This window comes from Erpetoichthys calabaricus, chromosome 1 (genome assembly GCF_900747795.2).
Source record: "Erpetoichthys calabaricus chromosome 1, fErpCal1.3, whole genome shotgun sequence".
NCBI lineage: Eukaryota > Metazoa > Chordata > Cladistia > Polypteriformes > Polypteridae > Erpetoichthys > Erpetoichthys calabaricus.
This window is the reverse complement of record NC_041394.2, coordinates 332,250,988-332,276,305: the sequence shown is the minus strand read 5'-3', so window position 1 is coordinate 332,276,305 and position 25,318 is coordinate 332,250,988. Positions and strand designations below refer to the sequence as shown.

The 25,318-nt window shown below is 41.1% G+C and overlaps 2 protein-coding genes across 2 annotated transcripts in view; both read left to right on the top strand.

Moving 5' to 3' along the window:
• Positions 1–25,318, top strand: part of LOC114666580 (zona pellucida sperm-binding protein 3-like) — a 515,374-nt gene that overhangs the window by 449,878 nt on the left and 40,178 nt on the right. The window lies entirely within an intron of this gene.
• Positions 2,076–15,445, top strand: LOC127529161 (gastrula zinc finger protein XlCGF57.1-like). The gene is made up of 2 exons (XM_051931932.1): positions 2,076–2,436; positions 13,440–15,445. The coding sequence occupies exons 1-2, from the start codon at positions 2,076–2,078 to the stop codon at positions 14,675–14,677; spliced, it is 1,599 nt and encodes a 532-aa protein (XP_051787892.1). The 3' UTR covers positions 14,678–15,445.

Genomic DNA, 25,318 nt, shown 5'->3' with positions numbered 1-25,318 from the left:
AGAAACAGAAACAAGCATAAAGGTTTGGGGTTTTCCGGCCCCGTATACTGTAAACAAAAGATTGCAGTCAGTGTTTTCTCCCAAGTACAACAGACAGATCATGAAAATGACAGGTGGACAATTTATCGGGTGGGACCGGAAGCAGGAAGATGGAATGCTGGGAAGGAACCGTGGTAGTAGATGGGAGTATGACATCATCAGAGGGAAGGAAGGGACCTGGAAGTGGCTGAGTTCTTGTTATCGAGTCCGGGTGAATTCACAGTGGTGGTTCTTTCTTTATTTCCGCAGAAAGAACGAAGCAAGGTTAGTACCTTGGCATTGTCCCTTGGTACAATATGACACGCTGCTCGTTGGGTCATTAAGCGGCTCCCTAGGTACTCGTGCATGAAATCCAACGTCTGTCTGCCTTATGTGTCTGTTTAGTTTTCACGAGAGAACTACTTAATGGATTTAGATTGGACTTTTTTGTATAATTTGCTCGAACATTCTGGTTGGTTTTGCGACTTCTATCATTGCGCTATGTATCATTGTTCGCTTGAGGTACCGATTTATTTGCGAGAATCCGAGAGACATGCCGCGGGCTGGGGCTCTCTCACTCACGCGCCTGCCTTGAGGCGTTCCTTACCTCCGCTTACCTAGTGAATGAGAGAAATACTTAACGAATTTAGATTGTTTTTTTTTCTAGAATTTGCTTGAACATTCCAGTTGATTTAGCAACTTCTCTTATCACACTAAGAATCATAATTCGCTTGCAGGAGTGATATATTCGTGCTAATCCAAGACAAAGGCTGCAGGCCAAGGGGAGGGGGAAGAGTGACATCAAGAGTAGGGAGCCGGGCAGGGCCCTCCTCACTGTCCTGTTTCACTACTATGTGGGCAGAACTGCGGGGGACGGCTAGCAAAGAATATACATAGAGTGGAATTGTATACTTGACACATTGGTTTGTTTGTAATCCATTGACTGATTTAGAATTTTTAATTGTCCAGTATATAGAGTTTTGGTTAGGTTTCTGCCTGCTCTATTTTGTAGTACAAGTAGAGAGACAACATTTAAAATGTATGGTGAACATATGAGGCCAAATCTGGGGCAATACGTGCAATTTTGGTCTCCATATTGTAAGGAATATATAAATGATCTGGTGACATTCCTGGCAAAAAGAGTTGGGCTGATTTAAGGCCAAAGGGTTGAAGAAGCGGACTCAAAACTGTGTTTTCTGGTGCACTTTTGAACATGTTCTACTCTTTTCTGTCCACAGAGAAAAAGGAGAAGCTGCCATTTTCAGTAGCATACACAAAATGAAGAAATGCCTGGCTCTCTAAGAGCCTATAGAGATGAATAAGTGACCTCAGAAGACACGAGTAATGACGAGGGGTGTGCAGACCGGTGTCCCCACTTCAGAGATACTACACTGATGGCTGCTATGTCTGATCTGTGCTGTGATTTTTTTTTTTTTTTTTAGCTTTCAGTTTTGAAGGTGGAGTGGTGGCTCTGAGGCTAAGGATCTGCGCTGGCATCCCGAAGGTTGCCGGTTCGAATCCCTGTCACTGCCAAAAGAGATCCTACTCTGCTGGGCCCTTGAGCAAGGCCCTTAACCTGTAATTGCTCCAGGGGGCGCTGTACAATGGCTGACCCTGCGCTTTGACCCCACGGGGTATGCGAAAAAACTAACAAACACTGTTGTAAGTCACTCTGGATAAGAGCGTCTGCTAAATGATGTAAATGTAAATGTAAAGACACTATTGATAAGCAGGTCAACAGACAGTTACTAAGAAACTGTATGAGCTAAATAGCATAAAAAGTTTAATTCAGCATGATCACCTTTGAGCAAAGCCGCCTGATCGAGCCTTGAGTATTGTAGTAGAAGCTGAGCTGTGGAGCTAAAATTCACCCATGGAAAACCTGCAGGTACCTATCATTATTGTGCAGGGTAACAAGCTTCTACATTTCTAGGTGGAATAAGGGTAACAAGCCAAAGACCAGGCCTGCCATTGCTTGCCAGGTCTTTCCTTCTGTTGCTGATACCTAAATGTGTTGGTTGATCTCGGTAAAGACTGACTTACTTTCTGTGTATACCATGGAGAAAAAAAGAAATAGGGACATTAAGGAAGAAGACTGTGAGTGGGAATTTACGCAGTGTCAGGCAAAGACTTATGGCATTGTGGAAGAGCTGAATTGTAAATGGGAAACAAAAATCATTAAAGAAGAGTCTGAGCCATCCTCTGGCACCACTGATCTGCAAAAACACAAAAGTGTAAACTGGAAGACAGAAGACCTTAAATCGGAGCCTGTCTTTCAGGGTGTGTATCCAGATGAGGAGCTAACTGGAGCGGCCTACTCAAGTGGTAGGCCTCACTCCGCCCAGGTGAAGACTGAATCTTTGGATTGTGACATGAAGGAGTCTGAGAAGGCATCATGTTCTAGGTTTTCAGGAGAAGGTAAGAACAAAAATAACAATATGAATGTAAAGCTGAATACAATTAAATAGGAAACGCTGGCTTATTTTGATTTATAAGTTCTGAACTGAAATCATCTGACTCTAAACTGTTAATTAAAAAAAGATCTTGCAAACCCTTAATTTAATCTTGTGAACCCTTAATTTTCATTTCATTAAAATGACGGCAGAGACCACAGTTAACTACTGCTATGCCAGTAAAATGTAAACATAAATGCCGACTGACTTCACGTACTGAAAGCACATGAAGGAAGTTGTTGTGGCAGGTACATGATAACATGCAATGAAATGTTTTAGGTGATCTTACCCCCATAATCGTTCAGCCTCTGTGACTGTTGGGAGCCTTAAAGATTTAAACAGTAAACATTGCAGTTCAGTCAGACACACCACCTTTCCACTCATCTTCTGTTTGGTCTCCCATCTTTTCTAACGGCAGTGTAGTTTGGGTAACACGTGATTATCACAGTTCAAACTTCTTTGAATCTGTCATGAGAAGTCAAGTAGAATGACACCTTTTATTGGCTAAGTAAAAAGATTACAATATGCAAGCTCTCAAGGCAACTCAGGCCTCTTCTTCAGGCAGTTTGTAATTTATAATAGTAGTTGATTAGATAGATAGATACTTTATTAATCCCAAGGGGAAATTCACATACTCCAGCAGCACCTTACTGATACAAAAAGCAATATTAAATTAAAGATTGATAATAATGCAGGTAAAAACAGACAATAACTTTATATATATATATATGTTAATGTTTACCCTTCACCATAATAATCATACAAAAATAAATATTGTATTAAAGGACGCCCATTCAATATTCTTGAAAGATAACAAAATAATACTTACGCCCCCCCCTCCCTCCTGACAGTTGTATTTTAGACAAGAACCTGAACAGAAATAGCAATTACAAGAAGATGAAAAACTCAATGAATTGGAAGTATTCTAGTGTGACAAATCCCCAGAAAAAGAGTCAAGTCATTTGCCTTACCAGAGAGCCCGACGGAGGCTTTTGTACAAATGTCTAGAGGTTCCTCTTTTAAAAGTAAAGAAAATTTGCCCCTATTAATGCACTCCCATTTCTTCAGGCCGCCTTGATTCTTCTGGTATCACCCAGCTCCTTGCTGATTTCCTCATTTTTTTTTTCGTTCTTTCTTCTCTATCATCCATTTCCTTGTTGTTATTTGTTTTTCCACCAGTCATCCCACTTGGGACCTTTCCCAAATGATGCTGGGTAAAACTACAACATTACCTTTAGCTCTTCTAAAAAGAGGTCACCTGTGCATTACCCCCCCCCCCCCCCATATGTGCAAAAGGACATGATTGAATATTTACCCGTGAAGACAAATAGCTGACGGTGCAGAAACTGTGATAAAGGATACACCAACACGCTATCCAGTAGTACGATCTCTGTCTCTGCGTCTTGCATGAGAACTGTGTGTCAATTTTAATCCTTTTTTTAATCCTTTAATTATAATTCATAAATTATGATTAATAAAAATGCAACTGTTATGCAATTATTTTTCATAATATAGAGCCTTATGAGGGTATATAAGCAGTCAAACCTGCAATTAAACCCTTAGTTGATGTTTATACTTATTGAGACAGTGCGAATACAAATACAGAAATTTTTCTCCCAACTAGGTGCAATGTTGCAATATTACAACTTTTCCCTAAGAACTAAGAGGTTTGGAGCACGCGCTGATACAGCGCATTGCCACACCCACCACACGACAAACCAAATTAGGACCTGAGTGCAGCCATGCAACGGGTGACGCCTCAGCACCACACTTGTTCAGATGGAGTGCAACAGTGGGAGGTTTTTGATGGTGGCTGGAGGGCCAATTCTGCCATCAACCCCAAAGTTTTTCCCTGCAGGTTGGAGGGCGTACATGCAGGGCTAGATTAACGTTATACCCAGGACTGAGCAATTGCAGGTTAAGGGCCTTGCTCAAGGGCCCAACAGAGCAGAGTCCCTTTTGGCATTTATGGCATTCGAACCGGCAACCTTCTGATTGCCAGTGCAGATCCTTAGCCTCGGAGCCACCACTCTGCCCTAAGAACTAACTAAAGCATAAAAAAAAAATCTGACAACTCTTTAATTTCTGTATCAGAGGCCTTCTACAACAGCATCCAAAAGGTGCAAACATTTTTTGCTTTTTTTGTTTATATTTGGATTTTACAGGATTAAGGCAGTGGTCCCCAACCTTTCTATGCCCTGCACCCCTACAAAAGTAATATCACATTTGAAGACGAAGAAGTCAAATTTCACATTTTTGAACCACATACAGTACTGCAGGTGAATAAATTTAATAAAAAAGAAAAATACGCTTTTAACTCTGTGCATAAAATTTAAATATAAATTGAGCAGTTTACTTTTATAACCCTCAATAATCTTGTAAATGTTGTCCCCCATGAAGCTTAGACACTCAATATGTGGGGTGGTATCCCATGAAGAATGAAGCACCGAGAGGAAATGACACACGATCAATGATCTAGAGTTTTGGAGGATTGGAGACCCCTGTGAAGCAATGGGTGCCACTTTGTGCCCCTGATAACACCTGCACTGCAGTTCAAACACAGATGTGCCGCACAGTTCAAATTGCTGCAGTACTGCCAGGACCACCAGCAGGAGAGATGGGGTGAGTGTTAGCAGCAGGTGTTGCTTTCAGTTCAGTCCCCTTTGTCTCCCAAGGCAGAAATGCAACGACGTTTCATGGTTGGGACTTGCACTGAAATCAATACTACAACTCATCCGTCTCTACGGATCACTGCAAGGTCCAAATTTCATTCTCTTAAAAAAATGTTATTCACCTTTATGAATGCTCAGCCTGCAGCAAGGAACCCACAAGAACATGGATTTCTGTGGCTCATTCACCGGTGACGATTGCACACACAGTGCTTGATTCTTTTCATATCCTAGAACAGGAGCACAAACTAATAAATGACCTATAAATGATGGCACACCGCAAGGCACTGATTGCACCGCAACAAAGTCAAAACACACCTCAGACAGTTTTTACAGAGATTTGCTTTCACTTTGACATTTTTCCTTTTGATCAATGGCAGCAAAGCCAAATTAAATTCAATGTGATGCAATATTGTATTGTAATAGTAATAATAATAATATCTGAATGCTTACAAGGTGTTTTGAGCGAAAGGGGGTTGAAACATCCAAAAATCACCAAAAGAAAAAACAGACCAGGACATTCACTAACTGGCCCAGAAGAGACTCACTCCAGACCAGCTGTGATGATGTGGGTTCAGCTCCATGCTCCCATCTGGCTTCTGGGGAGCACTCGAACCCGACACCATCGGTAATGTCACCGATTAGCTGGACAGTGAGACACAACAAAGCAAGGGGATGGTACAAAAGTGCTTTTATTATAATCAAGAAACCAAAAACAGTGTTTAAATAAATAGTGCAGTGCATAACGTTCAATAAATAATCCTTTAAGAGCAAGTGAAAAACATTGAGGTTAAAAATCATATAAATAGATCAATAAAAACAAGGTTAAAAACAATGGCTGGAAGCAGTCTTTTAAAACAAAGCCCGGTGCCTTTTTACTGATGACTCCCCTGCTTCTCCCATCCAGGATATGCACCAGGGGAGTCACCCTACCTGCAGCTGACCTTCACTCGACTGGTCTGGTGGCCTCCCGATCCCGGGCTTCGTTCAGCCCCTGCCAGACCGGGACTTGGCTTCCCCCAATGGCCAGGACACTCACGCTGGGGATCCACTCCAAATCTCTGCAGCGAGCCAACCTTCTCCCGGTCAGTCCTGCTCCATACAAGCACTCAGCAGGAGTGACCACTACCGTTGGTGGCGGAGTGGCGGCTCTGAGGCTAGGGATCTGCACTGGCAATCGGAAGGTTGCCGGTTCGAATCCCGTAAATGCCAAAAGAGACGCTGCTCTGTTGGGCCCTTGAGCAAGGCCCTTAACCTGTAATTGCTGAGCGCTTTGAGTAGTGAGAAAAGCGGTATATAAACGCAAAGAATTATTGCCGTCGGCCCCTGGGTGTCGGCCAAACACCCTGCTAGGGCTCACCTCTCCCACCTGCCTGCATACGTCCACGAGTCAGCGCTCTCTTTCTCTCTCGCACACACTGGCTCCCTTGTCTCCAGCTGCTTTCTTCCTTAACCTCTGTTCCTTTTTTTCCCCTCTCTTTTCCTTTCCCCCTTCCACACTCGCACTCCTATTATATAGAACGGGGGCGTGGATCAGGTGTGGCTTCAATTACTGATGTGGACGAATCCTCACCTGTGCACGTAAGTGAGGCCCGCCCACAATCACGAAACGCCCGGGAACTGCTCCGGCCACACTACTACGCCCCCTCTTTAAGCTGCGAGTGCGGTGACTCTCTGTTTAAAACTGGCCTTTTCAATTTGAGCTGTGGATCCGCTATTCCACACCAGCATGGTCCAGAACTCTACCTGAAGGCTTCAGCCAGGCAAAGCCCAAAGTGAGGAAAACTGGCTTGACAGTTCAAAATATAAACAAATGGGCTCAGGTGGTAATCTCACGGGCCAAAGGTGATAGTAAGTGTAAGAGCCATTTGGTAGTTAGTTAGGTTATGTTAAGTTGATAGAGGTTTTTTACTAGCTACTGTATGTTACTTTTGCCTATGTATTAGTGCATAGTCAATGGAAGGTACAATTATAACCCCTACAAGCTAAATTGTAAATGGAATATTCTAATTATTTCTTGTCATTCTGACTACAGACACGTTTATGATCTGCCTTGCACCTGGTAAGGCGTTGAGGGTAAACCATTTCATACCATACTGATCGTACTGAACATCCTAAAAGTGTAGCCTATGTAAGTTTGCGATAGAAAAGTAACAACCTATTAGTATAGAAAGTAACTTAAGTTTAACAGGAGAAAGCTAAGATTGTAATGAAACAGAGAAGAAACCTTCCTCTCCCCCCCCACCTTTTTGCATTTTATTCTGCATGTGTAATGTTTTTCCTGAATTTTTGTGTTTTGTTCCTTTTTTTTAAAATTTCACCAAACCTTTTTCAAGCAAACTTTATTGGACTGAGAAATGTTTTTTGTTATGAGTTGGACTCATACTGAATCCTACTTTGCCAACTAAGTAGGTGCTCAACTTTGAGAACCCAGAAAAGATGAAGCTACTCTAAGCAAACAGGTCCCAGAACACAATCCAAAAGATGAAATTCTTAAACAGAAGGTTGAAAGTCACAAACATAAGTCAGTCCAACAATAACAGTCATACTCACTCCTTCTCCAGACACAAGTGCAATGACTCTGTGATCTGAGCTTAGTCAGTTCAGGCCTTAAATAGCCAGAGAGGGGGCTCAGAAGGAAAGATGTCAGGGTGACCCTTAAAAGACAAGGAATGGAAGTGCATTTAAAGGGACAATATACAATTGTGAACATAACAGAAAATGCATTCAGTATGAAAAGTTATTAAAAAATGACAATAAAACATAAAATTCACATAAATACAGACCATTGCATAACAAAATCGGGAGTGGTCACCGTAGACTTTCTCGTAATATTCAGATATGGGGATGGATATTTGAGGAGTAAACCACAAGACAATGATTATATTTTTATATTATGTACATTAAAGAACCATCAACAACAAATCAAATTAATATAATCGAACAATTATTATAAAAGTAACGTTGAATAAATTGGACTCTGTAGGTGCGTGAAAAAAAACAAAAAATCGAGTATGTATTCAGGTAAAGTACCATTTCTGGTTGATGGATTTGGTCCAAAAGTTAATGCAGATCTACAATTTTGGTGTAACAACTACATGCCACATTTCATCCGTCTATCTTGCTGCATGTTTTGAGTTATCGTGTTTACACACACATTTTCGGACTCTAATGTCTAAAACGTCAAGATTCATCAACATCACGAGGTCTTATTTTTTCATGATTACTAAACTTTCTCTATACTATGTATACGAGAACGTAACAAGGGGGGATGAATAATTATGTTGTTACTGGAAGACACAAACCTTTTTTTGTCTTGTCACGTCTGATGCTCCTCAGGGGTCTGTGCTTGGTCCAAGTTTATTTTTCATTGATTTACTGCTCCTGGGTAGTGAGTGTCATGTTATACAGACGACACACAAATTTATCTGCACTATAAGGTCTCTTATACACTTTACTGGTAAAAAGAAACTATGACGCCTTAACATTTATAAACATTCATGTAGTATTTCAAACTATTCAAAAATGCTCTGTAAAAAAAAAAAAAAAAAAGTAGATTAACAGCTATGGCAGTTTAAGCCTTCCAAATGAAAAGAGACACTTTAACAACCTCCTACCTGTGCTTCATTGACTTGGGTTGCTGTCATGTTATACTAAAAGGCTAAGTTTAAAAATGCATAGAACCATTTGCTTAGTTACTATTATACTTGAAGTTCAATATTTTCCCATTAAAATATTGCATTAGACATTTTTCTATGACTCTTCACTCCTTTCACAGCTTTGTCCATCCTTGTCTTGAATACGTGTCTGTGGCCAGCCGATTAAAGAGTGTGTAGTGAATAGCGGCACTGCAAAGGTTACGTCCTATAAAACCCACTCCCAATTTCTAAAGTCAGTACATTTTAAATGGCTGCCTGGGCTTTGAGGGAGAGAGCAAAAGATACTGAACAAAAGACATGGTGCTGAGAGAAAACAAAAACATGAAATTGCTGTCTTCCATTCAGGAGCCCAGTAGCACAAGGTAGCTGAAGCTAACTCATTTATTTGCACATTGTAATGAGCGCTTCGACACTAGAGACAGACACAGACCACCACACAATTGAGAAGACCCTGTGTCTGCTATGATATCTTCTCGTCATTTTAACGATCACATCACTTTATGGCATTACAACGGCAAATAAGAGTTTAAACAAGGATTGTGGTCTACGGCTTTACAACTTGTTTAAAAATCGCAGCTGTTTGGTTTATGGCATGTTTACATTTCAACAAGATATAAGGTAATGTTAAATCTAGTTATTCAGACTTGCAGCCTTGTCTGTGCATCTACAGCTGTGACCGAAAGGTTTGAGAATGACACAAATATGAATTTTCATAAAGTTTGCTGCTTCAGTTTTTACGATGGTCATTTGCATCTACTCTAGAATGTTATGAAGAGTGATTATTGCAAAGTCCCTCTTTGCCATGAAAATGAACTTAATCTCAAAAAAAACATTTCCACTGCATTTCAGCCCTGCCACAAAAGGCCCTGCTGACATCATTTCAGTGATCCTCTCGTTAACATGGGTGAGAGTGTCGATGAGGACAAGGCCGGAGATCACTCTGTCACGCTGACTGAGTTAGAATAGCAAGGTTCAATTGTTGTGAAGAAGGCTTCAGGACGCCCAAAAAAGTCCAGCAAGTCCGTCTCCTAAAGTTGATTCAGCTGCGGGCACCACCAGTGCAGAGCTTGCTCAGGAATGGCAGCAGGCAGGTGTGAGGGCATCTGCACACACAGTGAGGTGAAGACTTTACGAGGATGGCCTGGTGTCAAGAAGGGCAGCAAAGAAGCCTAGAAAAACATCACGGACAGGTACAGGGATTGGACTGCTGGGGTAAAGTCATTTTCTCTGATGAATCCCCTTTCCGTTTGTTTGGGGCATCCGCAGAAGAAAAGGTGAGCGGAGCTACCATCAGTCCTGTGTCAGGCCAACAGTAAAGCCTCCTGAGGCCATTCATGTGTGGGGTGGCTTCTCAGCCAAGGCAGTGGGCTCACTCACAATTCTGCCTAAGAACACAGCCATGAATAAAGAATGGGACCAAAACATCCTCCGAGAGCAACTTCTCCCAACCATCCAAGAACAGTTTGGTGACACACAATGCCTTTTCCAGCATGATGGAGCACCGGGCCATAAGGCAAAAGTGAGAACTAAGTGGCTTGGGGAACAAAACAGTGAAATTTGGGGTCCATGACCAGGAAACTCCCCACTGAGAACTTGTGGTCAATCCTCAAGAGGCCGACGGCCAAACAAAACTCATCAATTCTGACAAACTCCAAGCATTGATGATGCAAGAATGGACTGCCATCAGTCAGGATTTGGCCCAGAAGTTGACTGACAGCCTGCCAGGGTAAATTGCAGAGGTCTTGAAAAAGAAAGAAGGGCCAACACTGCACATATGGACTCTTTGCATAAACTTCATGTAATTGTCAATAAAAGCCTTTGAAACTTATGAAATGCTTGTAATTCTACTTCAGTATACAATAGAAACATCTGACAAAAAGATCTGAAAACACTCAAGCACCAGACTTTGTGAAAACCAACACTTGTGTCATTCTCAGAACTTTTGGCCATGACTATACTGGTATTGTTAGGCAGATTTGTTGATTCGGGTGTTTTGAGTACTGAAATCTCCATCTCCTGGGGGTCTTTGTTATTAGCTCTCTTACCAGCAGTCCTTTTGATGGAGTATGATGGACGTGTTTTACAGTTTTCCAAAGATTGACTAAGATTGTCTTTGTTTCAGATATCAGACTATTTTTCCCCCCCAGTTAAAAAGAGTGGAGGCTTAGCTTTGAAGTTGCTTCTTCTTGACATTGCAATGGCTCGACAGCGTGCTTCCACTGTGAGTCTCCAGATCAGACATCAAAAATAATTGTAAAATTAATGAGAGGATGTGATGAAAAGGTGATATACACAATTTACTATGGATACAGAATTACCATGAAGAGCATGAGATATAGTGTGTGGCTTTTAAAAGAAACTGAATGGAATTGTCACTCCATTTCCATTTACACTTATTTGCTTAGCAGATGCTTTTATCCAAAGCAACTACAAGAGGTAAACATAACTGAGTAACATTAGGCTGGGGCCTGTTTGTTCAGCAAGTGTAATAGGATAGGTAACAAAAGTCGATTGCCACAAGTGAAAAGATGTAATAACTCATACACTTACAATCACTAAAGCAATTAAACTCAAATTAACCAAGAATATACAAATATCGCAGACCACAGTTTTTTTTCTTCATCAATTAGACAGATATTCACCAAACAGATGGGTCTTCAATTGCTTCTTAAATACATTGAGGGAGTGGGCAGTACAGATGGAGGTGGACAGCTCATTCCATGAAGTAGGAACTACAAAGGAAGAGAGTCTGGATTGAGACGTGATACCACGCAGAGGCGGCATCACCAGATGCTGTTCACTTGCAGACCCGAGTGAGCGAGAAGGGGCATGGCACCTGACCCGTGTGTCTGCAGTTGCTCAGGTGCTGACCCATTGATAAATCATTCGTGATTGCCTACAGAGTAAACTTACTGCGTGCTGCTACAGGGAGCCAATGTATTGACTTGAAGAGAGGAGTGACATGTGCCCGTCTCAGCTGGTTAAATTCAAGATGGGCCACTACATTCTGGACCGTCCGCAGCAGCTTGATAGCGCATACTTCTGCCAGAAGTGAGTTGCAGTGTTCCAGATGCGACAAGACCAAAGCCTGGACCAAAAATTATGTTGCATGTGCCATCATATAAGGTTTGCTCTTGCAGATCTTGTACAGCATGAACAAAAAACAGACATGTAGTCAGAAAAAGATAGCTGCTCATGAATCACCAACCCAAGGTGGTGTACTGACTTGGCAGGTGTTAGCAACAGTGAGCCAGGCTGTACAGGGATGGGGCAGTGAGCAGACTGGCTGGCCATAGTGACACGATTGTAATGTAGGACACAAACACGAGTAACTCTTAACCTACGGCCTTTTTTGTTTTGTTTCATTATGGGTTTCACGCAATTCATGTAATTTGAACAAGCATTCATCCGTGTATTGTGTTCATAAGAGTTACTGATGAACACTTTGGAATCAGTTCAGTTTATTGTGTCCGGGGCCTCCTGACTCTCCTCTTAGAGAAAACCCTCAAACGTGAGTTACTGTCGGATGCATCTAGAGGTCTAGTTATGCAAGATGTTGAGCTTTTGTGGCCCTTTAGACCTGGAAAAAAAAACAAAAAAACGCTCATTTTAGGTCAATTTTGGACCATATTTTGTGCAGGAAATGATACCTTTAAAATAAAGTATAAACCAATACAGTAGGTGTCCACAACAAAAATAAATAGAAGGATTTGAAGTTGTACCTGCCACATCAACTGACCTCAAGGGTTCATCCCCTAATGGGATTATGAGGGGTCAATGTTATTCCTTTTTATAAAACTTTGAAAAAAATGTGGATCACTAATATAGGCATGTGGAGTGTCATTTTATGCTACTTTGAGATTTCTGATCATGAATATGATTATGTTTGTAATATTTGACTCTTTACCAGTGGTCCTCTCTCTCTAAGATCCACTCCCACAAGGTTAAAAATGACACATTTGAAACATAGGCATGTCAGGTATCGTTTTAGACTATTTCAAGGTTGGTGATTATAAAAAAAATATTATTTTTGATCCTTTACTAGAGCTGTAGCCCCCTATGGACCTCTGTCTGGGGGTGAAAAGTAACAACTTTCTATGACAACCAAGAATGTTTAGCACGCATTTCAATATTTCAAACATTTGACTCTGCTATTCTTGTTATGTATTTCTAAATGTAAATCATCACATTTCTTAAGAACACTTTGCTGCTACAGTAGTCTGTGTTAATATTGTTATTAGCCAGCTTTGGTATATTCCAATTTCCCCCAACCCATTTTACTTTGATACATATTGGTATGTCCTTAGCTCTCTCTTTGCTACTGGCTCTGCTTCAGTCTTAGTTTTACCTTTCACCATACTGCACTCTAGGTTGAAGGTAAAAAGAAGATAATCTCCAAGTTGTCATTGGTTATCACTTTTTAATTATTTGTATGATTTCTTATCAGAAATATGCATTAAAGTATTGCATTAAAGTGATGAATAAAGCTATCTGTCCATGCTCACTACAATCAGTGGGGCAAAGCACACTCTGTACAGACTGGAACGCCTTGCTAATACGGCTAATATGAAGTGAAAATACTTGGGTTGCCTGGTTGTTAGGAGATTTTTTTTTAACTTCTTATTTTTGTGTTTCTTTAGATTTACAAGAAGGTTGCAGCCTCTCCCCATCTTATTTTCCTCAGACTATTCTTCACTTTAGACCACACCAAAATGAACACCTGAAAAATCTAACTACTGGAACAGAGATTAGCCTACAGACCTCCTTGCCATTTAGTGTTTTGCCAGTTGTGAAACAATCAAAGGTACACATAATAAATGCTCAACAACAACAAACAAATTCAGAATCATTGTATGTCTGTCAATTGCAGAGGAAAACTTCTAACCAAAAGTCTAAAAAGAAACATAAGTGGAGTCATACAAAGGAAAAGTTACACTGCTGTTTGGAATGTGGAAAGCAGTTCTCACAAACAAGTCATCTTAAGACCCACATAAGAATTCATACTGGAGAGAAACCATTTTGCTGCTCAGAATGTGGGAAAGGATTCTCTAACAAATTCAATCTTCAGCTTCATACAAGAATTCACACTGGAGAAAAGCCATATTGCTGTTCTGATTGTGGGAAACTATTTTCTTTCAGTAGCCATCTTCTGACACACAAAAGAATTCACACTGGAGAGAAGCCATATTGCTGTTCCTACTGCGGGAAACGGTTTTCCACCAGTAGCCAGCTTCAGACCCACACAAGAACACACACTGGAGTGAAACCGTATTATTGCTCTGATTGTGGTAAAGGATTTTCCAACAGTAGCTATCTTCTGAGACACACAAGAATGCACGGTGGGGAGAAGCCATATTGTTGTTCTTACTGTGGCAAAGGATTCTCTGACAGACACAATCTTCAGATTCACAGAAGAATTCATAATGAAAAAAAGCCAAGTTGTTGTTCGGATTGTGGAAAATTTTTTTCAACCAATAGCAATCTGCAGAGACATATAAGATCTCACACTGGAGAGAAGCCATATTGCTGTTCTGAATGTGGAAAACGATTCTCTACAACTAGCCATCTTCAGCTCCACAAAAGAATTCACACTGGAGAGAAGCCATATTCCTGTTCTGAATGTAGCAAACAATTCTCCACAAGTGGCCATCTTCAGCTCCATGCAAGAATTCACACTGGAGAGAAGCCATATTGCTGTTTTGAATGTGGCAAAAAATTCTCACAAATTAGCCATCTTAAGACTCACACAAGAATTCACACTGGAGAGAAACCGTTTTGCTGTTCTGAATGTGGCAAACAATTCTCACAAATAGGCAATTTTCAGACCCACATAAAAATTCACACCGGAGAGAAACGTACAACAAAAGTCAAAACATAAACCAACTTGCAATCTCTGTCCTGTCTTACAGCTCTGGAGTCTTAGAGTGGCCACAAAGTGATCTATATAGACTGGACACTAAAATAAGAAAATTGCCACATGCACATCAACTAATATATAAGAATAAATGCATCTGAAGATTTTACATTGCAAGATCTGGAAGAGGTATGGGTTTGTTAGGTCCTGATGGCCAAAGAATTATAGACTGAAAGACACAACAAAATCCAACCTACCAACATCAGAACTGCAACTACAGAGTACAAGGATGAGTTAGTCACTTAGGATATACCAATTCCAAACAGAAAAATAGATGCCAGAAGAACTGAATAATGTAATTAAAGGAAAACAATCAAAGAAACTTAAACTTATTGACCAGACACATTGCTGGGAATGTCCCTTGGCGTTACTTACATAGGTGACAACTGTAAATACAAGCACAGTAAGCAATATATGGCACAATGACATTATTTGCAATACTGTACAGTACTAAGAGTACAGAAAAGCTGGATAATTTTAGTCCTAAATAACTACTTAGTACTCAGAATGGAGAGATAAAAAAATAAAGTAATGAGAAATACAGTCGGAAATATGCCAGATATGGGTGAAAACAACTAAAATTTACAGGACTAATTTAAAAGCACCTCCAGGCGTATCTGAAAAGCCATAAACACACGTACAAGCAGAAGCTGTGCCATCAGCCAGTAATCCAGGAAATGAATGAAAGCCTCACTGGCGCAGAAAAATACAGAGAACTGACAGAGGATAATATTAAACAGCACTGAATACTAACTTATTTTTATAGTAATAAAGTAATATCTAATATATAAAACTTAAAAGTGTGTGTGTGTGTATATATAAATCCACAATTTTGGACCAATCTCTGCCAAAATTTGCACAGCTCCCTCATTTAATCAGGGGAAGCCTGTAGAGTTTGCCCACACCCAACTTTGTGACAGGATACATTGAGATTTCGGGGTAAAGACTGTTGCTATGTTAACATTCATTGACTTCTTTGAAAAGGGAATTTATGCAGATGAAGGGTGCAGAAAGAACAATCGACAAGCCATGTAAAGAGTACCTCTGACTCATGGATGGCTGAGTGCAGATGGGGTGATGTCCTGAGGCCTCATGTATAAATGGTGCATACACACAAAAATGTTGCGCACTCCCATTTCCACGCTCAAATCGCGATGTATAAAACCTAAACTTGGCGTAAAGCCACACACATTTTCACGGTAGCTCAAACCCTGGCATACGCAATTTCTCTGCTCGGTTTTGCAGACTGGTGGCACCCAGCATCAAAGCAGTGCTACTGTTCCTGTGTGGTTACCCTTTCTTTCTTAGATCCACATTCCTGACGCGGCTTTATAAATACACTGAAATTAACTGCATATTGTTTATTAGTGTAATGCATCTGATTGTAATTAACCTGCAGCAATATAATGGTCCAGGGAATAGCCATAGTATTCCAAATACCATAACTGCTTTAGCGTTGTTACTCTCACTGCATCTTCTTCTTCTTTCAGCTGCTCCCGTTAAGGGTTGCCACAGCAGATCATCTTTTTCCATATTACTCTCACTGCACCACTCTGAGAATTTAAATCACTGTATCGGAGTGGGGAATCACAGCAGCAGCTGATCGGAAAGAGAATTATCTGTATACAGCATGAAGCAGACGCTGACTCAGACACGGCAAAACACGTCAAAGCCTTTCCTGTACGGACCTCGCGTTTCAGAAACAGTTTCATCCCAAGAACTATAAACGCACTCAATCAGTCCATCAAGTGCTCCTTGTAGAACTGTTTGGACTTATAAGTACTGTACAATTACCCCACTGTAAACTTGCACTACAGTTATAATATTGCACAACCTGCGGCACTTTATAAAGCGCGTATGATGACGATATCATTTTTAAGATGAAATGCAGCAAAATATGTTGCTTATAGTATACAGATAAAACTTTAACTTCATTTAAATAATCTGTATTGTTAATAATTAAACATGTGAGGACACGGTGCCGCAGCGCTAGCTAGTTCACGGATAGCTCCTGCCTTGCATTGTATTCTTGCTCATGCTGATGCAACACTGAAATGATAGATGCATAGAATAATTAAACATGTACTACGAAGATATTTCAATGTTCCTTAAAAGTTTTGAAAAACCAGCGTTCTAAGCTTACAGATGGCTTAACGTCTATTACAGAGCTGATTGTGTGGCGATTGGGTATTTGGAGAAAGAAAAGTAAGGACAGGAATTGGAGGTTAGTACATTTGAAAGAGACAGTACTTCTGTAATAAATTATTTCATCGAAGGTCACACATGGCGCAGCAAGCCTCTTGCGTGAGATATGAACAATCACTGCGCCACCGTGTTCCCATGTTTAATAACATGCTTTCATTCCTATCATCATGAAAATGATATCACGTATACATCTCAGTATTTTAATTTTTCAGAGAGCTGTAATATCATGAATGTAATGGATTCTGTGTCCTGTCGGAGAAAGAGAAAGAACGGAAGCACGTAGTGATTCACAGACATAGAGCACATAGAAGATCATATACAGAACAAAGCATTTAACGTGCTACTTTAGTTACAATGGGATTTGAGAAACTAGTAAAATAAACGATTTTAAGATGAAGTTTATGATGTTCTACTTTAATGGCAAAATAAACTACGTGATTAAAGTGGAAATTTCGAGATTAAAGTTGACATTTCGTGCTTTTTTCCCACTGTGTGCCTATTTTTTTTGTCTGTACCCTAATAAGCTTTCATATGACACTCAGACGGTGGGCTACGAGTCGCCTTTTCACTCCGACTTTGATATGTGACTTCTTTTTTATTTCGGGCACTGTGCGACTTTGTGAACTTGAGCTTTCGAGTTTCTCCAACACTCTGTCACTCGATCAACTTCCTTTTGTTGATTATACCACTGTTTAAACCAACAAATAGTACGTTTTTCCTTTGCCTCCACTTGGTATTCGCTGACATTCTTATATTTTCCCCCGTGCTTTTCCCATTGTCTTTTCAGAGAAGGCTATTTATATCGATTTGCATATTCAAAGAGGCATAATTCTGGGAGGAGTTGGGGCGGGACAGAAGTCGCGTGCACGTGCGTTACTTTTCACGCTGATCGGGATTTATGTAGTGGAAGAACGTGAAAGTTTGCGTACGCACAGATTCTTGCATCCGGATTTTTCTGTGCGTATGCACATTCCCACTTTTGTGCTTATGCCATGTTTTAGTGTGAGTTCTACGCACTGCGTTATACATGAGGCCCCTCATGAATCGGAGAAGGTACCATTACTTTTAGACTAGGGGGACTGAGGCTACTTAAATTTCAAATCAGAATACAGTTTATGAAACACAATGCAATATTATATTCTAATTCCTGAACACCTGAGTTTACAATTGAAATGAACAAACACAGGATCTCAAAGCTGCATAAAATCCAAGGAGATACAAGCCGAAATAAAAAGGTTAATAGGGTGTGTTATTCGGTAACAAACAGAAAATATTTTATACAGCTTAGTGGAAAGACTCAAATAGCTGTATAAGCAGACATGTTCTGGAAAATCTAAGGACTAAACAGAACCTAGTAACTGGCCATAAGAACTGAGACCATTTTAAGGGTCTTAGATTGAGTGCAAAGCTAATTGTGAGTTGTGAAGGCAACATTAGGCATTGACTTTTAAAAAGAAAAACAAAATTTTTAGACTGGTGCCTATTGTAGTTTCCACACCTTAGACATGACATTGGTACAAGTGATGAAATAAAAACACTAAAATACAGATAAAGTCAACACTAAAGTATTAGTGAATTTTGAGCACTGTTATTTTTTTCATTTTGTAGTGAATTGTAGCTGGGGCACCTCTGGGGGTCAGCTTCCCTGCCCTATTCTGTCTGATCTGGAAGTGCTTCCAAGGTATACCCGTGATGTACAGGAAGTACTTCTGGGCCTCACTTTAAAAAGACGAATCCGAGTCTGGACCCGAGTGAGATGAAGCTCACCTAGGGCCTCATGTATAAACAGTGCGTATGCACAAAAATGTTGCATACGCCCATTTCCCTGCACACTTTGAGATGTATAAAAAGTGAACTTGCCGTAAAGCCATGCACATTTTCCCTACCTTGCAAGCACACGTTTCTGCTCAGTTTTGCAAACTGGCAGAAACACTGGCATTGCTTTGACGCTGGGTGTCTCTACTTTTTCATATTCACATCCATGATGCAGGATATATCAAATACACCAAAATTAATTGCATATAATTTACAAATTAAATTCACTTAATTGTAATCATCCCGTATGAATATAATGGTGCACGGAATGAATAAACTTTTCTAAATACCATAGCTGCTTTAACGTTGTTACTCTCAGCGTACCACTCAGAATATTTTAATCCATTGTATGTGTGTGCGGTGTCACAGCTGCAAAGCAGCTGATCGGAAAGCCGTACAGCGGGTTGTATCGAGAGTGCAGGGGATTATTAGGATACAGCTTCCAGCTCTGGAAGATGTTTATAGCACACACTGCCTAAGTAAAGGTACCAACATCTGCATAGATTCCACTCAGTCATGCCACAGTCTATTTGAACTTGTTCCTGCCTCACACTTGATGCTTGCTGTGACCCTGGATGGATGGAATAATTAAACCTGTATATTGAAGATTTTTCAGTGCTCTATAAAAGTTTTGACAAAAATCGGTGTTCTAAGCTTACAGCTGGCTTTACATTTATTACAGATCTCATTGGGTGGCGATCGGTTATATGGAGAAGGAAAATGGAACAGGAATTGAGGGTTGGTACGTTTGACAGAGACAGTACTGCTGCATTAAATTATTCCATTCAGGGTCACACATGTCCCAGCAAGCATCTTGTAGTAGGCAAGAACAATCCCTGGATGGGGCACCAGTTCATCGCTACCACTGCGCCACCATGCCCCCACGTTTAATAACATGCTTTAATGCATTTCAGCATGAAAATGATATTAAGTATACATCTTACTATTCTGAAATGTTCAGAGACCTTTAATATCATGAGTGTGATGTTTTTGGTGTTGCGCCCACTGCCTGCGTGCTCCTGCCTACGAAAGAGAAAACCCATTTTAGAAGCACGCCGTGAGTAATGACTGGGTCAGGGAACACATGCTACTTTAGTTATGGTGGGATTTGAGAAACTCTAGTAAATTAAATATTGATTTTAAGATGAAGTTTACGACGTTTTGCTTTACTCACAAAATATAACATTAAAGTGGAAATTTCTAGATTAAAGTCTACATTTCAACATTTTTTCCTTTCATTGTGTCCCTATTTTTTTTTTTTCTTTTCTCTTTGCCCTAATATGCTTACTAAACATGACACTCGGACGATGGGCTACGACTCGCCTTTACTCTTCAACTTTGACATCTATTTCTTTTTTATTTTGGGCACAGTTTTATTTTGGGCACAGTACAACTTTCTGAACTTTCAAGTCCCTCTGCCACACTCCATTACTCCATCACTTTCCTTTCTTTGCTTATACCACTACTTAAGCCAACAAAATAGCAAGATTTTCCTTGCCTCCACTTTGCATTCGCTGATTTTTTTTTTTTCGTGCTTTTGCCCTTGTCTTTTCACAAAATGCTGAACATAACAGGCTATTCAAATTCAAAGGGGCGTAATTCTGGGAGCAGTTATGGTGGGGCGGCAGGCGCGTGCACGTGCGTTACTTTTCACGCTGACTGGGATTAATAGAGCTGAAGTGCGTGGAAGTTGGCTTATGCATGGTTTTGTGCATCTGAATTTTTTTGTGCGTACGCACATTTCCACTTTTGACTGTACACCATGTTTTAGTGGGAAGTCTACGCACGGCATTATACATAAGGCCCCTAGAGTGGAGGGCAAAGAAGGTGGAAAACACTCACTGGAGAGGACTGGAGAAGGAGATGAAAAAGACTAAGAACAAGAATGCTTAAAGTACCAGCAGTGATTTTACTTCAATTTTTTTTTTTTGTTGGTCCAACATGTCCTGATCCACTGATATGAGAACACCCCTATATCATATGACTCGCCTTAACATCTAGTTATGAGAGATATCTTTTTGATTCTCCCTCACCACCCAAACCTTCCTATTTTGTCAAACTAGACCAAAACAAATTCATTTTTAGGCTATCTTTAGACTATATTTTGTGCAGGAAGTTGTTGCCTTATGATTAAGAATAAACCAATAGCTAGCTGACTTCAGCCAAAATGATCAGAAGGACTTAAAGTTATGTGTGTCACATCAACTGACCCCAAGAGTTCACCACCTAATGGCATATGAAGGGTCAAAGTTATTCCTTTTCACAAATCTTTGAAAACAAAAGGACTGGTAATATAGACATGTGGAATGTTGTTTTATGTTACTTTGAGGTTTCTGATCATGAATATGATTATATATTTGATTATTTACCCGAGGTCCTATCCCACTAAGACACGCTCCCAGAAGATTTAAACTGACAAATTTCAAATTTAAGCATGTGGCACGTCATTTTAGACTATTTTAATGTCGGTGATTATGAATAGGGTTGGCGCTGCTGCTTCGCAGTAAGGAAACCTGTGTTTGCTTGGTCCTCCCTGCGTAGAGTTTGCATGTTCTCCCCGTGTCTGTGTGGGTTTCCTCCGGGTGCTCTGGTTTCCTCCCACAGTCCAAAGACATGCAGGTTAAGTGCATTGGCGATCCTAAATTGTCCCTACTGTGTGCTTGGTGTGTGGGTGTGTGTGCCCTGTGGTGGACTGGCGCCCTGCCCGGGATTTGTTTCCTGCCTTGAGCCCTGTGCTGGCTGGAATTGGCTTCAGCAGACAACCCCCCCCGTTACCCTGTGTTAGGATATAGTGGGTTGGACAATGACTGACTGATTATGAATATGATGCCATTTCTGATCCTTGACTAGGAATCTATCCCTGTATGGACAGCTATCAGGGGGTAAAAAATGACAAATTTCTATTATAATAAAGAACGTTTAGACTTTAAACATTTTAATATTGCAAATATTTGCTGAAACTATTTTTATCATGTACTTCTATCTCGCAAAACAAAATCATTTCTTATGAACTCCCCGAATTAGAGCGACTAATTCAGACATTTTTAGTTATTTGTTTATTGTTTAATTGTTTTTGTGAGATGCCTGAGGAGACATGCCCATAATTATTTCATTGTAGTATATGCAAATGACAGTAAACTTGACCTTTATTTTGTATATTGTGGGCATTGTCCTTATGTCGAGATGAAGACAATTAGAGCAAAAATTGCAGATACAGTATGTCAGGTGCAATATGTATACAGTGAATACAAATATATGCCAGCAGCATATTAATAATTCTTTTTAATTCTTTGCATTTATATAGCACTTTTCTCACTACTCAAAGCGCTCAGCAATTGCAGATTAAGGGCCTTGCTGAAGGGCCAACAGAGCAGAGTCTCCTTTGGCATTTACGGGATTCGAACCGGCAACCTTCCGATTGTCAGTGCAGATCCCTAGCCTCAGAGCCACCACTCCGCCTATTATGTATACCGATGCTAGGTTTCAGAAATATGAACTGCATATAATAATAGCGCTGACAAGTTCCATCAGCCAGGCACCCAAGTATGAGCTGGCATTATATCACCAGTGGCAGGGGCACCTGTATAAATGGCAACACTGCATGCTTTTCCAACTAGTGTGGCAAAAGGCAAGGAGTCCTTTAAAGGATCATGAGCAACCTTAAAGAGCCAAGAAATCATCCATTGCTGCTAATGCTACATTGGTATTAGAAGCAGGACGAGAAGACAAACAGTCTGATGAGCCAAGCAGGTTCGTTTTAGGTCCTCAAGGCACTCTGCCAAGTCAGAGTGGTGGGTCTCGAGGCTCAAATCCATAATTTGGAGTGCTGTTTCCAGCAGCAGTACAAGGATCGAGACAACTCAGAGACTGCCATCTCTGCAGCTCCACCAGCGCTTCTCCATCTGCTAAGGTGCATTAGCATGGATGTGTGGACACCGGCAGAGCTTCAGGTTCATGGACCTGAGAAAATGAGTGGCAGATTCAGTTGCCACTGACCCCAAGTGAGCAGTGAGAAGCAGGGCTGGTGGTATAAATGCACATGCATAGGACAAGGGAGATCGTTGAGGAGTTGTGAATCGAACACGGAGGGAGAGTCTCAAAGCTGAGATCCAGTCCTGGAATGCGGTTTGCAACACCAGTTGAGGTGTGGAGATGCAGATGCAGTGGTGTCTTGGCTGCTTTCCTTCCAAGGAGGTTTGCCCGCTTGCTTACAGCTGACCAGCACTGAACAAATCATCTGCATGGCATGACAACACAGCGCTCACGTTCACTGCTGATGTGCTCATGTGGAGTTAGAGTGCTGTGTAAAGACCATGTCCAAGCACTATGCCTTTCTAAGCGCTAGTTACATTCTGAGCGTGAGGGATGTGCTCAGGAAGTGTTTTGCGGGCATGCGATTTTTGACAGTGTTCTTGTGCAGCAGAGCCGGCCTTAGGGCGAAGCGAATGAAGCGACCGCTTCGGGCCCACTGCGCCCAAGGTTTTTTTTTTCCTGTGATGCGCGACGCTGCTGCGGAGGGCCCAATGGAGCAACAGACCCCTTCACTCCAACCTCTATTACTAATTTTTATATATATATATATATATATATATATATATATATATATATATATATATAATTCATGAGCAACATATTCCATCACCTAATTACTCCACATTGGCATCTCCATTCGGCACTCCAATCTTCATTACGCTTCACTCAGGCCCGCGCGCCTGTTGCCACCTCCATGGCGTTAAGTTATTTTATACAGAAATCTGAATATCTCGAAAGTATGAAAACAAGCTTTAAAAATGAATAAAAATGTAAAAACAAAATAATGTGGATCTCATCTTCACAAAATAAAAAAAATATATAAAAAGCAAAAAAAAAAAAAAGTGCTTGGCCTAGCTATTTACCTCCACATGCTGCCTGGTGGAAACAGCAAAAGCTGGCTAAAATGTAGCTTTATCTGTTAATGTATCGTCACTAAAGACATTTATGCGGGCCCGCTCCGACCTCCATCACTCATACCCTTCACTCAGGGCCTTGTACGACAGTCTGCGCGGACAGCCTGCAAATTTGGCTCCTGTCAGTGTGTTACAGTCACGGTTGTCAGTGTCAAACGGAAATCGTCAAAAAGTGATGGTTGTAGATGCCGGGAAAACGCATTTCTGCAGTTCAGAATGCAGGAAATCGCTTGGCGGCCGGAGCTCTGCCCCCGACCCCCTAGCTGCAGGGATCGGTATCAGTTTGCTTCTGGCCCGAAATTGTCTAGGGCCGGCTCTGTGTGCAGCATCACAGCCAAAATTGAATAAAAGCGAAAGCAGGAAAAGTAAGAGCAGGAGTTCGTTGTTCTTCTAGCCTCTGGGAGTACTCAGTGCTCACTAGTCAATTGTGAGTCACACCTCCTACCCCACATCCAAACGGGAACATGCACAGTTTACTCCATGAGTCGAAAATTCCTAAAAAGTATGGCTTTTTTTCAGAAGCCTCCAGCACCCCACCGCATTATGGAAGTTGTCGCTTTATATTATACGTCAGTGATACCACGTGGTGACAATATGGTTACAAGTAGGGTTAGGGGAGGGTTATGACTCAGGGCAAGTAAACCAGGTGACAAAAAGCTGCAATCCAATTGGCTGTCCAGGTCTGCCGCTAGACACCCATGTCCTTTAGCTCACCGGTTAGCTTCACGTGTTGTATCCAATTCAGTCCCCCTGGCAAATATGTTGATCAATACTCAAAATCTGTGATGGACAGTTGTATGTTACTGGGCTGATTGTACACCTGCTGGCCTAATTCATAGGTTAGAAACAACAGCAGCTACACTATTTAATAGATGTCAGTGCATGTGTGGTCTCTAAACAGAAATAAATAAAATAAGTACAGATGAATTTTATACTTGTAGAAACATAAATGATCAAATGCCAAACTGAAACATTACAGATTGCTCAGGAAGAACAATCACCAGTATCAGTTCCTCAAAACTTTAAATATTAAAAGCCCATGAAATCTTTTCGCACATACAACAACAACAAACCCTGGTTTACTACAAAACTCAGGCAGCTTCGTCAGGCTAAGGAGAAGGCCTACAGAAGTGGGGAGAGAATCCAGTATAATCAGGCCAGAAACACATTGACAAAGGAGATCAGAGTAGCAAAGAGGTGCTACACTGAAAAGCTGGAAAATAGGTTTACAGCCAATGACCCTGCATCAGTGTGGAGAGGTTTGAAAGACATCACCAACTACAGGAAACCATCCCCCCATACTGAAGAGAACCATCAACTGGCCAACGAGCTGAATTTGTTCTACTGCAGGTTTGATAATCCCTCTTTCACACCTCTCACCCACGCCAATCAAAATACACTCCCAGCACTCACTACCAAGCCCCTGCCCCTCCCCACTGACACCATACCTGCACTCAGGATCTGTGAAGGGGATGTGAGTCAGCTCTTCAGGAGACAGAAGATCAGGAAGGCACCAGGTCCAGATGGTGTGTCACCCTCCGGTCTTAAAGTCCATGCTGATCAGCTGGCCCCCATATTTACACAGATCTTCAACAGATCCCTGGAGCTATGTGAAGTTCCCTCCTGCCTTAAGCGTTCC